The 14565-nt window shown below is 41.3% G+C and overlaps 1 protein-coding gene across 2 annotated transcripts in view; it reads right to left on the bottom strand.

Annotated features, from left to right (window-relative positions):
* Positions 1-469: 469 nt before the first annotated feature.
* lrrc74b (leucine rich repeat containing 74B) overlaps positions 470-14565 on the bottom strand; it is a 56956-nt gene continuing 42860 nt past the window's right edge. Inside the window, exons 10-14 of one of the 2 annotated variants that reach the window (XM_068054697.1) lie at positions 13990-14085; positions 11551-11667; positions 9745-9873; positions 5979-6064; positions 473-3485 (exon numbers count right to left, since the gene is read on the bottom strand). In XM_068054697.1, coding sequence (XP_067910798.1) covers positions 3455-3485; positions 5979-6064; positions 9745-9873; positions 11551-11667; positions 13990-14085 — 459 coding nt within the window. In that variant the 3' untranslated portion in view covers positions 473-3454. Of the gene's footprint in view, positions 3486-5978; positions 6065-9744; positions 9874-11550; positions 11668-13989; positions 14086-14565 lie in introns of both variants that reach the window. The other variant, XM_068054698.1, reaches the window with a different exon arrangement.

The following is a 14565-nucleotide window of genomic DNA, read 5'->3' as shown; positions in this document are numbered from 1 at the left end:
TGGAGATCAGAATCTTTGAGCACCACAATCTGGGTCTGCTTTTATAACTGTAGGTAAATTGCTGGGCTCGGTGTCACTTCATATGACCTGTTAGATTAAATAAGCCACTCATGAGGTTTATAAACCAACTGTTAATCTAAATTGCTTTATGTTTGAAATAAAAGCAACTCATGATTTTTATGTCAAATCACTTGTTTAAGAGTTTGTCTCCTGATTTATGAAATGACATTACTGCATTCGAGTGAGTAATTTTGGGGTAAAATATATGAAACACTCCAATTTTCCTCATTAACATTTTTTTTTATAAGGTTTCTCAGGCACTGTTGTAAAAGGTATACAGCGTGTTATGAAGGTGTTTCTATTTAAAAATAAATGAGGATCCGTGTGTTAGAATTGTGGAGACGGATTAATTGGAGAACTGAAGTAATTCCATAGATGTTGAACTTTTTTTTAAAAAAAGAGGTCGCCAGAAGGACACTTGAGGTCTTGTTTGAAAACAACCTTTACTGGAAGTCACATGCCTTAAGTTTAATAAACAACAGAAATCTTGGTGTCTTGGGGGTGATGTTTACAGAGAAGTAACATGTCATGATTTATGAGGGTCAGGAGGTTATGACTTGCTGTTTGGTTTCACTGCTGAGATATTGTTTTAGTTCAGTTGGGGTGTGGACTGTGTTTGAAAGCAGTTGGAGATCAACGCGCCAAGAAACAAACACCCAGATTGCCTCCTTCCTCTTGTCTCTGTGAAATGCTGCACGTCTCCTGAGGAGCTCCTGGAAGATTAATTCTCGATGCTGCCTGAAAAGAACTGCTCCAGAAAAGATCCCAGTGACCTGTCTATGTGTACTCGGCTGCCAGATTGTATGCCATTTTGGGACACAACAGATCTCATCCATTTTCTTCAAGACTTAATAAGCATTTGGCCAAAGTATTCTTTTTTTCCCCCCTTTTTTTTTTATAAAAGAGCTCTGCAGAGAAAATCTCCTTTTCAGTTAAACGGTGTGTGTTGTGTGCATGTGTGTGAGGGGCTAAAGTAAAAAGGGAACTTTCACATTTCAATATGTGTGTTAATGCTTTGCTACTGGATTATTTATTTATTTAGAGATACAGCACTGAAACAGGCCCTTTGGCCCACCGAGTCTGTGCCGACCATCAACCACCCATTTATATTAATCCCATTATCCTACCACATCTCCACTTTCCCTCAATTCCCCTACCACCTACCTATACTAGGGGCAATTTATAATGGCCAATTTACCCATCAGCCTGCAAGTCTTTGGCTGTGGGAGGAAACCGGAACATCCGGTGAAAACCCACGTGGTTACAGGGAGAACTTGCAAACTCCGCACAGGCAGTACCCAGAATTGAACCCGGGTCGCTGGAGCTGTGAGGCTGCGGTGTTAACCGCTGTGCCGAGATAAGTCTTGTTTTATAATAAACTAATAATTTTGTTGTTTAATAAAGAAACCGGGTTGGTGTATTTTATTCAGGGATAAAGAGTAGATGATTGACTGTATTGGTAACTGGGTAGACATTTAAATATATGTCACGACCTGTGGAGAAGTGGAACTAGAAAAGATAGTGCACTCCTCCTGCCTTGGTTGTAACAAGCAATAGTACCAAAGTACTATAACATTAGGTTACAGAAAGCAAATACATCAAAAGGTCAGTGTTTGAAGTAACCCAGAGTACACAAAATTAGTTTTTGAAGGAGTGAGGTATCAGATGTGCATCACCAAGGCTTGGCAAACATATCTGCAAAGTAGGATTCAGTTTCAAGCCAGGATTTTTCACTGGTGACAGCAACACTGGATTAAGTCCCAAACAAAAGACAAAAAAAAAAACTTGATTATGTCCACACTTATGTTTTTGATATAACTAAAATAATTTAAATGTAAGGGTTCCTTTATATTTTCCATAGTCCTTTTATCAAGTTAATATTTCAATCTAAAATGTAAGTCATGAAAGGATAAATTTAGTGAGTAACCACTTACGCACAGAGAAGAGTTCAACAGGAATGTAGATTGGGTGCAGAAGTCAGTGCGCTTGATTTAAGGTGGTCCTGATTTTCCAGTCATTAAAATTCATTGCCAGGACATTGGGACTTCCCTGTACTGAATGCGCTGACCTCTGTTCCATTCTCCAAACGGTATCCCCTTTGAACTTTGCCTCACAAAATTTACCCTAAAAATGTCCAAATTAAAACTACTAAAAATTAAAGAGAAAATTATAGCAGGCTAGCTATATATGAGCTCCAAATGCAAGGGCCCTAAATGCCTGTTTTAGGTGGTTGCTAGGAATGCTTGAAAAAAATAGCCTGACCAAACATGAGGTCGTGTGTCTTTCTGGCATCCGTAGGAAGTTGATCCCTGTGAAACAGGTACAAATTTCTACCTCCAAAGACTCCTATGGTTATGAAGCAATTCTTGTTTTGTATTTAATTAAGACAGGCCTACTTGCAATGATATTAGTTGCTTAGTCGCAATTTGTTTAATTCACTGAAATAAAAAAGTAAAATTGTTAACATTATTGAAGATATTACACAAATAAGGCTCTTGGATAAATAATTCCCAGGAGTGGTAACATTTTGTCTTGACTCCAATTCAACTGCTGCTCATACAATTGCATTTTTAAGACTTTACTGGCTGTAATAACTCATCTGAAGCATATCTTACAGACACAGTCTAACATAATGATAGAAAAAGCATTCTAAGTCACAACCATTCCAATTGGGGAGGGTAAATTATATCTTTTAACTCTTTTTTGAAGCCACTCTTAGTGGAATACAGTCCTACAGGTGGCAGGAGCTATCATGCACCTTTTCCAAGTCTTCATGGGTGAGGCTGGATAACGTGTGTCAGCAGGCTATATAACCATAGGGAGAATCCAGTCAAGTCCGATCTTGTTCTTGCCTCTGTAACTGCCACACAAGTGCATTTCCCAGCAGAAGTCAATAGCTCAGTCAGGTTCAGGATCAGAATCCTCAGCCCAGGAGCGCTGAGGTCAATTATCATGCCCCAAATGTTGCTTCAGCTGAGAGAAGCTAACACTGCAAAAAGCGTGGGCTGGCGAAGGTGGGTAAATCAGAATGTGCACCTTTTGATCTGCATGGTTTAGTATTATGTAAGGTGATGCCTTTAAATACAAGGTCAGTGGAGCAGCTGCAAGATAAAACTTTTCCTTTAGGGGAAAAGTACATACTTCAGTAAATTTAAACACTATACTGCTGAAGTATAGTTTTTTTTCTTTTTACTGTCTAAAAGAAAAATAAAAGTCCTCGTTAAGATACATGTTGTGCCAGCTCTAGGACTGAGAAAGTGACTACTGCAGGGTTAATACTACAATAAAACATGCAGTTGGTTTCATGTCCCTGTAGGTGAATTCTTAAGATTCCTCAGGTTATGAAGCCATTCTTTCTGGCATCTAATTAAGACAGGCTTTGCTTGCATTGAGATTAGTTGCTTAGTAGCAATTTCTTCAATTCACTGAAATAAAAAGTAAAATTGTTAACATTACTGAAGATATCACACAAATGAAGCTCTTGTATATATTATTCCACAAGACTGATAACATTGTGCCTTGACTTCAATTCAGTTGTTGCATCTCCAGTTCACAATTGCCTCTTTAAAACAGTAACAACTTTAATAAAAGTATTTTTCAAAGAGTTTGAGAGAAAATAGAATATCAATGTTGCATTAGCAGTTTATTGATTTTACATTGTTGTATTTTCATACACCATTCATGGCGATAGGTGGGGAAAATAAAAATAAACATCTTTCTTGTTATCTCTCTTCCTTCTATCTCTGTGTAATTTGGCCATTAAAATAATATTGTTAAATCAATAAATTGTTCATGAAATTGCAAATGTTGATAACGCTGTGCAGTTCAATAAGACAGACGACAATTCTGGATGGGACTGATGGGGTTTAGTTAACTTTTTCTTTACCAGTTTGCCCAATCTAGAATCTTGCCCAATAGTCATTTTTCAAGTATTTTCTGAGGCAGTGATTGCTGGCAGGCTATTCAAACATAGGGGATCACATAGTAGCCTGCTCCTTTTCACACAGTTGCCTTTCTAGCAGATGTTAATGCATAATGATTAGGGAAACCTGGACAATTTTCTGCTCCTTTAATCAGGGGTCCAAAGTCAATAGCAAATCCCCGATTGCAATCCAGCTGAGATCAGCTAACTCATCTGGACTGGGGATCAAGCCTGGGACATTCCTGGTTTGTATGAGTCAGCTCTTCACTGGATAAACTCACAGAGTGATTGGGAAGCTTTCAGCTCCCCATTAAAGGTGGGATCATCATCCTTTTCAAAAATCATACGATTTACAACATAGAAGTATATTGAAGTTAATTTAGTAGGCCTCTTGATTATCTAGAGCTTATGGCTGGACAGTGGAACCTCCATTATTGACCAGAGTGGGTGTTCTTCATTATGATAGATAATGGAGGTTCCACTATCTAGCCGTATGCTGCTATTTTTCTGTACTATGGCTGCAAAAGAATGAAAACAGCTCGGATTGTTTTTTTTAAAAAAACTAATACTGAAATTATATTGATTAAAGACTTTTGAGAGGTTACTGTGATGGCATCATGTGGAATGAATAAAGATATGAATGCGTTGGAGGTGGTTCAGAGGAGGTTTACTAGATTGATACCTGGAATGAGCGGGTTGTCTTTTGAGTAAAAGTTGGACAGACTGGGCTTGTTTTCACTGGAGTTTAGAAGAGTGAGTGGAGACTTGATTGAAGTACATAAGATCAAGAATGGTCTTGACAAGGTGGATGTGGAAAGGATGTTTCCTCTTGTGGGTGAGTCCATAACGAGGGGGCACCATTTTAAAATTTGGATTGCCCTTTTAAGACAGAGATGAGGAGAAATTTTTTCTCTGAGGGTTGTGCGACTTTGGAGCACTCTACCTCAGAAGGTGGTGGAGGCAGGGTCATTGAATAATTTTAAGGTGGGGGTAGATAGATTCTTGTTAGGCAAGGGAATCAAAGGTTATCGTGGGTAGATGGGAGTGTGGAATTCCAGACACACACACATCAGCCATGATCTTCTTGAAAGGCGGAGCAGGCTAGAGGGGTCGAATGGCCTACTTCTCATAATTCGTGTTCGTATGTTTGTATCATGGGATATCTCTCCCTGCTGCACAAACTCCTTAGCATTAAATGTGGCCATTTCTTTTGTTCCTAGCACTGTAGAGGAAAACAGAAGAGTACAAGAAAACCTGTTTGTTTACCCTTCCACAATTTAGAGGTCAATTTTCCCTCCCGTTTTCCAAATTTCCCGTTTGTCTGGCAGTTCAGATCCCAGACAAGCCCCCAATTGGTTACGGCCACCTGGTGAGGGTGGTTTGCACTGTTCAACTCCCACCTGACTGCAGCAAGTATTTTTTGGTTATGAGGGTATAACCCTAACTTGTTTTATTTGTCAAATGAACAGCTGCCTTGTGGGCGTCTCGGGAGAGACCACGGCTAAGGGAGTAAACCCTAACAGAAAATCCGGAGTGGAACCCCGTAGGCGGTCATGTGTCACCTTTGGCATGTTTCCGGAAGTTCCTGCAGCCATACCGGTGCCAAACGTCGTGCTCTGCACTCCTTTGGACCCCACCAGAAAGGCCGAGAGGGGGGTTTTGACGCTTGGGCAACTCTCAACCTCCATACATTCGCCCAGGCATGCGCCATGGAGAGGTCACTCCATAGTTGCCTCACAGCGACTGACACCACTGACCACCTCTAGGCACTTACCCATTGTCTCTCGAGACAAGGAGGCCAAAGAAGAATCATGTGGAATAATACTGAGAAATCAGATTTTAACAGGAATTAATTTTCAGCTTGAAAGCAAAATTACTGAGGAACTGACCTTTGGTTATAACTATTATTTTGCCCTATTGCCAATCAGCTCTCAGCTTCTTACATGATGGTGAATGAACACGGAATTTTGTTCTGTAGATAATCTGAGTCTTTTACCTGAAATCAATCTCACCATCCTTTTCTTTGTCCAGTAAATCTATCAACTTTTGATGTTCAACTTCATTTAAAGGGACTTTAGCATTCTGAAAGAGACAGGAGTTGTCACCTTATATCCAAGCAAACATTATCCTTGCTTACACATCACTCGTTGCAGTAAAACAATCAGATTTGATTCTACTCTGCGGTGGAATTATATTGCACAAGAGCCCTGTGCTAGTGGCAGTAGCTCCCAACGCACTTGTCTGGCACAGCCAGCTGCAAGTAAACTTTGTCAAAACAGATACCCACCCAACACTTAAAACTATTAATCACGCTTAAAGTGGGAAGTTATGATTTTGCTAGGTGTGAAATTATCATGACCTGAATGTTTAAAAGTGTTTTTGAAAACAATTGCTACCCAATCTATACAAGAACAATCTTATGGGTGGAAAGTGGAGGGTGGTGAAATGAACATTTTCTTTTTTGTGCCCCTCAGAAAAAAAATCCCCTACACACCTCTTGCTTGATGCACAGTTATGAGCAGAAGTAGGGAGCAAATCTCAAATTGGGGAAAATAATTGCTGTGAGAAGTTGGATTGTAACATGAGAAAAGAATTCAACATAACTATTAAAACATAACTGAGACACTAAAGGGAATGGAAAATAATGGAGACAAAGAGCACGCTTTTTCCTTATATCTTTGCTTAAGGGCTGGTCTGCTCAAAAGTCTGCTCAAAGAGTGCAAAAGACAAGGCTGAAGCCTTTACAATCACTTTCAGCCAGAGGTGCCAAGTGGATGATCCATCTAGGCTTCCACCTTTTTTTTTTAATTCATTCATGGGATGTGGGCATCGCTGGCCAGGCCAGCATTTATTGCCCATCCCTAATTACCCTTGAGAAGGTGGTGGTGAGCTGCCTTCTTGAACCACTGCAGTCCATTTGGGGTAGGTACACGCACAGTGCTGTTAGGAAGGGAGTTCCAGGATTTTGACCCAGCGACAGTGAAGGAACGGCGATATAGTTCCAAGTCAAGATGGTGTGTGACTTGCAGGGGAACTTGCAGGTGGTGGTGTTCCCATGTATTTGCTGCCCTTGTCCTAGTTGGTAGAGGTCGCGTTTTGAAAGGTGCTGTCTAAGGAGCCTTGGTGCATTGCTGCAGTGCATCTTGTAGATGGTACACACTGCTGCCACTGTGCGTCGGTGGTGGAGGGAGTGAATGTTTGTAGATGGGGTGCCAATCAAGCGACTGCTTTGTCCTGGATGGTGTTGAGCTTCTTGAGTGTTGTTGGAGCTGCACCCATCCAGGCAAGTGGAGAGTATTCCATCACACTCCTGAAATGCCCATCATTACAAATGTCAGTCTTCAGTCAATTTGATTCACTCCAAGTGATACCAAGAAATGGCTGAGCAGACTGGATACAACAAGGGCTCAGAGCCTCGGCAAGATCCCAGCTGCAGCACTGAAGACTTGTGCTCTTGAAGTAGTTGTGCCTCTAGCCAAGCCGTTACCATACAGTTACAGCAAGGCATCTACCCCACAGTGGAAAATTGTCCAGGTATATCCTGTCCACAAATCCAATCTGGCCAATTATTGCCCCCACACTACTCTCAATCATCAGCAAAGTAATGGAAGGTGTTATCGATAGTGCTATCAAGTGGCATTATTCACCACTGATGCTCAATTTGGGTTCTCAGCTCCAGACTTCACTACAGCCTTGATCCAAATATAGACAAAAGAGCTGAATTCCAGAGGTGAGGTGAAGTGAGGTGAGATCAAGGCAGCATTTGACCGAGTGTAGCATCAAGGAGCCCTAGTAAAATGGATGCCAATTGGAATCAGGGAGAAATGTCTTCATTGACTGGAGTCATACCTAGCACAAAGAAAGCTGGTTGTGATTGTTGAAGGCCAATCATCTCAGCACCAAAACATCACCGCAGGGTTTCCTCTGGGTAGTGTCTTAGTCCAAAGCATCTTCAGCTGCTTCATCAGTGACCTTCCTTCCATCATAAGGTCAGAAGTGGAAACGTTCACTGATCATTGCAAAGTGTTCAATACCATTCACAAATCTTCAAATAATGAAGCAGTCCATGATCGCATGCAGCACGACCTGGACAACATTCAGGCTTTAGCTGATCAGTGGCAAGTAACATTCGTGCCAGGCAATGACCACCTCCAACAAGGGAAAGTCTCCCCTTGATGTTCAATGACATGATCATCATCGAATCTCCCAACATCAACATCCTGAGGCGCGGCATGGTGGGGGGGGGGGTCACCTCTAATCAGAAACTTAACTGGACCAGCCACATAAATACTGTGGCTACAATAGCAAGTCAGAAGCTGGGTATTCTGTGGCGAGAGACTCACCTCCTGACTCCCCATAGCCGTTTCATCATTTACAAGGCACAAAACAGAAGTGTGATAGAATACTCTCTTGCTTGCCTGGATGACTGCAGCTCCAATAAGACTAGTGAAACTCAGCACCGAGCAAAACAAAGCAGCTCATTTGATTGGCACTCCATCCACCACCTTCAACATTCACTTCCTCCACCATCGGGGCACTGTGGCTGCAGTGTGTACCACCTACAAGATGCACTGTAGCAACTCACCAAGGCTTCTTTCACAGCACCTCCCAAACCTGCAATTCCTACCACCTAGAAGGACAAGGGTAGCAGATGCATAGGAATACCACTAGCTGCAAGTTCCCCTCCAAATTACACACTAATCTGACTTGGAAGTATATCGCTGTTCCTCCACTGGCGCTGGGTCAAAATCCTGGAGCTTCCTGCAGCACTGTGGGGGTAGCTTCACCAAAGCAGTTCATCACAACCTTGTTAAGGATAATAAACACTGTCCTTGCCAGTGATGCCCACTTCCAGTGAATAAATAAGTTTTGTATACATTGCACCCTCTGGTGGTTCAAATGATGTGCAACACCTGAGTTTGAAAATGCACCACTTTTTGTTTTAAAACAATAGGCACAAGATTTCCATGGGTTGTGTAGTTTCCATAACCATTTTGTCACAAATATGAAGGGTTTCCATTATTTGTACTATGAAAATCAGTTCTGATCTATTTTAACTCATAGTGAAAGTATTATTAAAGGTGACATTCAGTTTATTCATTACCCTGGCTCAGATGAACGTACCAGCAGTAGCCATTTACATTTGCACCTGGAGACATAAAAGGAGAGCACCTCATGGGGTGGGACTGCACATCTCCAGGAACATGCACACTAGCTCATTTACACAGTAGTGCAGTCTGCAAAAGCAGGGCTACAGTATAATTGAGATATCAGACAGATTGTACAGTGAAACCTGTAAATTACAGACATCCTACTGACTAGCATCAGCTGCCCTTTTTTTTTTTTTGCAGGTCTCCTAATTTTAAAAGTGGTCATTGTATATATGGTGAAATTCTTCAGTACAATGGAAAGTTCTTTACCCAGAGCTGTGCAAGCATTCAATGACAGTGATAGAGGGGTTTCTCTGTTGCTATGGGTGCTGGGCAAAGAGTTCCCCATTCCACAAAAGACACTTTTTTCGCAAAACCCGCTGTCTCCTTGCACTGACTTGTGTGTCCCATATTTTAAGTTGTAAAAGGCTTTGGTGCAATGAGGGCCGTCCATAGTTCAGAATTTGCAAGTGTCTGTGGTTTCAGAGTGCCTTTTGTATATTTTACCATGCAGGTTATTTGGGTCTCTTGATAATTGTCTATTTTTTGGGATTGTCCGTTTATACAACTTTCACTGTATTTTCATTACAAAGAATGCAGTGACATATTAACCTTCAGACCCTGCTGGAACTCGTATAGCTTGATAGATCTAGTCTCAGTTACATCGAAGTTGTCTAAGAAATGCTCCAACTCCACGTGGTACTGCTTCATGTATTCCTTCAGTTTAGTAAGGGGATCAGCCTGTGATAAATGAAAAAGAACTACATCAGTCAGCATCAGTGGAAATGTGGTACATTTCCTCTGCACCTAACTGTGTTTGGCCAATAAAACTCAATCTTAGATTTTTCCTTTTCCCATTGCCAGTGTTTTCTCCTCTCTTCCTCTACTGGAGGTGCTGATTCTTTTCTGTACTACGGGCCACCTGTCACTCACATGCCAGCTTGGATAAAAGGTTTTGGCAGAATAACTGCTGGTTATTACAGCCAAACTTGACTTTGTCCTTACCTGCCATCCACACCCCTCTACTTCTACTGGGAGTTGTGAGCGGGGTGGGGCAGTGTCACTGGATGGCAACCAGGAGCAAGAGCAGGAGTCCTGATGGATTTTCTCCTCTCTAACCAAGCCTACACTCTCAATGGTGTTTGCTAACTCAGAACAAATTAGCAATCAAAGGTAGGACCTTCCTTGTCTATAAATCTAAGCTGTCATGAGCTCAGCTTAATGAGACATTTGGGAGCACTAAAATGAATTTTCAAAAAGGTAGCTGTGGGCATTACTGCAAATTCTTAAATATTTACATTAAAAACATCATGAACTTCATAAACCATTAATTTAGGTTTGTGTAGAGCGGATTAGTGACAGATTTCTGGGACAATTAAAAACCTAAAAAGATATTTTATGTGACTGAATATAACAAGTGAAGTGAAAAGCAGCAAAATAAGGATGAAAGTTGCATATCCTGTACAGGGCTATGGGAAGAAAGCAGAGCTGTGGGTTTCGTTTCGGATTGTTGTAGTAATAGATACATTGGGATGAATGGCCTTCTTCAGTAGTTCTAAGAAGCTCTTGCACACAGTTGAGCCACAGAGGATGCTCACCAAATGGAGATGAGAAACCCCTCCATATGAAATGAGAATTAGTTTGAGTAGTTCTCCTGCACCTCCTAGGGGAAAAATTATAGAACAGTCAAGGGTCAGGGAGCAGATCACCTGCTTTCCCTCAAGAAGCCATGCTTGTTGTATTTTTGCTAGTAATTAGATTGCCTCCATATCTCCATCCTGCAACTTTGGGCATATACAATTAACTCTTCAAAATACATGTAAATGAATCTTCTGCTGATTTTGCCTATTCAGGTGGCTATTCCATCCTACAAAAGGAGAAAGAACTAATTTAAGAAAACTCATTTGAATCGCAGTATATTAAGACTGTCCTCAGAGCAGAGGTACCTTTACCTTCTATTTACACTTGTCTCTCGTGAATTTTATTACCAGCATACAGGGAACTAAGAAACTAGAACTAATGATCCATCCTGAGGGATTGGTGCTCAATGGCAGGAGAGGGAAGTAGTCATTCTGTTTTGAATGAAATTGCACTTTGATGACACATTGGTGAGGAGTACTGATGCTTTCAGTGGAACTTAACCATCATGTTACTGGGAAAGAGGGCTGGAGACTGATAAAACACATGTGCAAGCTGATTCTTAGCAACAGTTGTAAAGCCTCTATACAGAAGTGGAAGATGATCGAGTAAAATCAGTAGATTGACAAATAGAGTTTATTACAGTTCTTCAAGATACTTTAATTCAGATGATCCAAAGAATTTATAATATATAATAAAACAACAGGTATTGCAGGTTAAGTGATCCACATTAACTGAGAATATTAATTTTCCATCAGGCAAAAAAAAGTAACTTTTTACCTTAGATCTTGGTTTTTTGAACTGATCTGCATTCTTCTCATGTTTCACTTGAAGATTTGGAGTTTGTTGTTTTACATCATTGAACAAGTCCTCAAAATCATTATTAATTCTGATATCCTGAACAGAATCATAAAGGTTCAAAGCTCAGTGATATGGGAATACACAAAGACAGCTTAAGCAAAACACTGATCTCAATAGTGAAAGAGCTCATGGCTTCATAAATACTAAATAACATAAAAAGACTCATGTTTACCATACCCTTATAGCAGCCTGCCTTTTAAAGGCTGAAATCATGGCATCAGGGTGGCACACCCCAAGGTGTCATTATGGGGCAAAGGTTACCAATTAGCTGGCCTGATTCAATCAGCCCAGAGTTCTTAAGGCCCTATCTGATGCAATTCTGTCTCCACTTTGATTGTTTGGTTTCTGCTACTGTAAGAATGGAATTAGTAGCTTTGAAAAACGTTGAGCAGATTGACTGCTCAGTTTTCGACTCTTTCTTCATTTATACCAACTGAGCAAATCAAAAGCAGTTTGATTAATTCACATTTATATCATGAGTACTTGGGTTGGCTGATTGGTTACTTAGCATAAGTGATTCTATCAGAATTTTTGCCTTATGTACATGTGGCATTTTTAAGATGTGACACCACTCTGATCACTCTATCAGTATGAGGCCTTTGAAAAAGATGATGCCATGAATGCAAACTTTTAATTGTATGTGCTAAATTAAGTGCTCAAGCTCTACACTGGGGCTTGAATCTACAATCAATTAGGTTGGGAGAGTGCTACCACTGAAACAAAGCTGACACCCCATCTCTTGCCTCCGATTCAGATGGTTTCAGGTTTATAGTGCATACTCCAGGCTGATACCTCAGTGCTGCACTGTCAGGCATGCATCAAGTAAGATGTTGAACAGAGGCTCCGCCTGTCCTCTCAGGTGGATGTAAAAGATCTCATGAAACTATTCAAAGAAAAGCCTAGACAGAGTAAACAGGAAGGACCTGCTTCCCCTAGTGGAGAGGTCAATTAACAGGTGGCACAGATTTAAGGTGATTGGTAGAAGGATTAGAAGAAAAACTTTTCACCCAGAGGCTGGTGGGTGTCTGGAATTCGCTGCCCGGATCGGTGGTGGAGACAGAAACCCTCAAATCATTTAAAAGGTACCTGGACCTGCACCAGAAGTACTGTAACCTGCAAGGCTACGGACCAGGTGCTGGAAGGTGGGATTAGAATGGGCGGCTAGTTTTTTCAGCCGGCACAGACATGATGAGCTGAATGGCCTTGGTGTCCTGGCCATCATTTATCCCTCTACCAACATCACTAAAATAGATTATTTGCTCATTTATCTCATTGTTATTTGTGGGACCTTGCTGTGCACATATTGGCTGTCAGGTTTCCAATATTATAACAGTGAATAAATCTTAAAGGACTTCAACATTGTACAGCTCTTCGGGACAGCTTGAGGATATGAGAGGAAACAGGAGCAAAAATTTAAAGAGGGAAGTTAGAAAAAAAACCTCTTCACACAGACAGTCAATACAATGTGGAATCCTCTGTCGCAAACTGTTCAATCAGAGTCCGTAGATTCTTTTAAGAAGGATTTAGTTGATTGAAAAGGAGGAATAAAGGTGCTAAGAAGAGTGGAAGAGTAGGGTAAGACAGGACTGCTCCTCTGAGCTTCACAGCAATCCTGATTGCCACTGCTGGCCACGATTGCTACACTTCCCCCTCACACCCACCCACCACCTGCTGTTGTTCCCCTTCCTCCCTGTGACTTACTAGAGGCCACTGTTGGTGAGGCAAGTGACCCAAAATTCAATCTTCCTGAAGGGCAAGTTGCCTGTGGTGGTATGACAGGTGCTGGCAGCTGTTCTGGAATATTTGCATGAGGTGCAAGCCCAATTTCGTGCTGGCACCAGACCTCTTGATTTGGGTGTGTGCTGCTCTATACGCTTTTTCTTTCTTAAGGTTTCTATGTATTCTTCAATCTCTTTGCTACTGCTTTTCACATAAGGAATCCACAAAGTAGCTGACAGAATGCATCTATATCGTCTGGCATCCTTGTGTTCTATCTCACCAGGTGTCAATTCCTTATCTACACTATCTCTGCCCTGTTGGTTGGCTCTCTCTGAGCTGCTGTGTGCAAGTGAGAAGTTACCAGTTTTACCAGAAGTAGAGGGGACTGTAAGGTCTTGCTCTTCAGCAATGTTCTACGGTGTCCTGGCTTGCAGCCTCTGAAGGGAAAAAATGGTAGCTAACATTGGTGGGCCCTCCACCCACCTGTCATGATACACTGTGCGCCCGCCTCTGATCCTACCTTGGTGGGCCCTAAAATCCAGCTCGATGTCTCAAAGCATTTTACCATCGATTAAGTATTTTTGAAGTGTAGTCACAGTTGAAATGTAGTAACTATTTAAGGAGCAGAATAATACTTACTGAGAAATCCAATGATTCTAAGGCACTTTTGGGGTTTTCTTTTATGGCTTTCAATATCCCATAACATCCAGCACTCTGCATAGGATTGCGGGCCATCTGTAAACACAGATCATAAAAGCTTAATTACTTGAAGTAGCATTTAAAATGATTAAACCACATTATTTTCAATTTGAACCCCTTCTCCCTTGAAGAGCTGACTCTTACTGGGGTACATTTCCATAGGCACCCGCAGCCCTCAGTACCCTACTCAAGTAGCAATTCCTGATGTGTAAGCTGTACCTGATGATAAGTTAGTAAGTTATTTTTTACCAATCAGAGTTCACTTGCCAACCAATCAGCACTCTCTTCTCAGATAGTATAAATTGTTGCTTTCCCTTACATTGGTATTCTTGCAGATTGTCCTGATGAGTGCAGGATGAAAAGCATCAACATAATGTCTCTATTTTCAGCAATACTCAAGTTCTGTAATACCAAATGACTACAAGTTAGTTTTCCTGTTGGGGGGGGGGGGGGGGGGGGAAAGAGAAGGGGTGTATCAAATACAAGGTTCATCATGTTTTCAACCAGCATACGCAT

This window comes from Heterodontus francisci, chromosome 23 (genome assembly GCF_036365525.1).
Source record: "Heterodontus francisci isolate sHetFra1 chromosome 23, sHetFra1.hap1, whole genome shotgun sequence".
NCBI classification, from domain to species: domain Eukaryota; kingdom Metazoa; phylum Chordata; class Chondrichthyes; order Heterodontiformes; family Heterodontidae; genus Heterodontus; species Heterodontus francisci.
The sequence above is the reverse complement of the archived record's forward strand: the minus strand, read 5'-3'. Positions and strand labels throughout refer to the sequence as shown.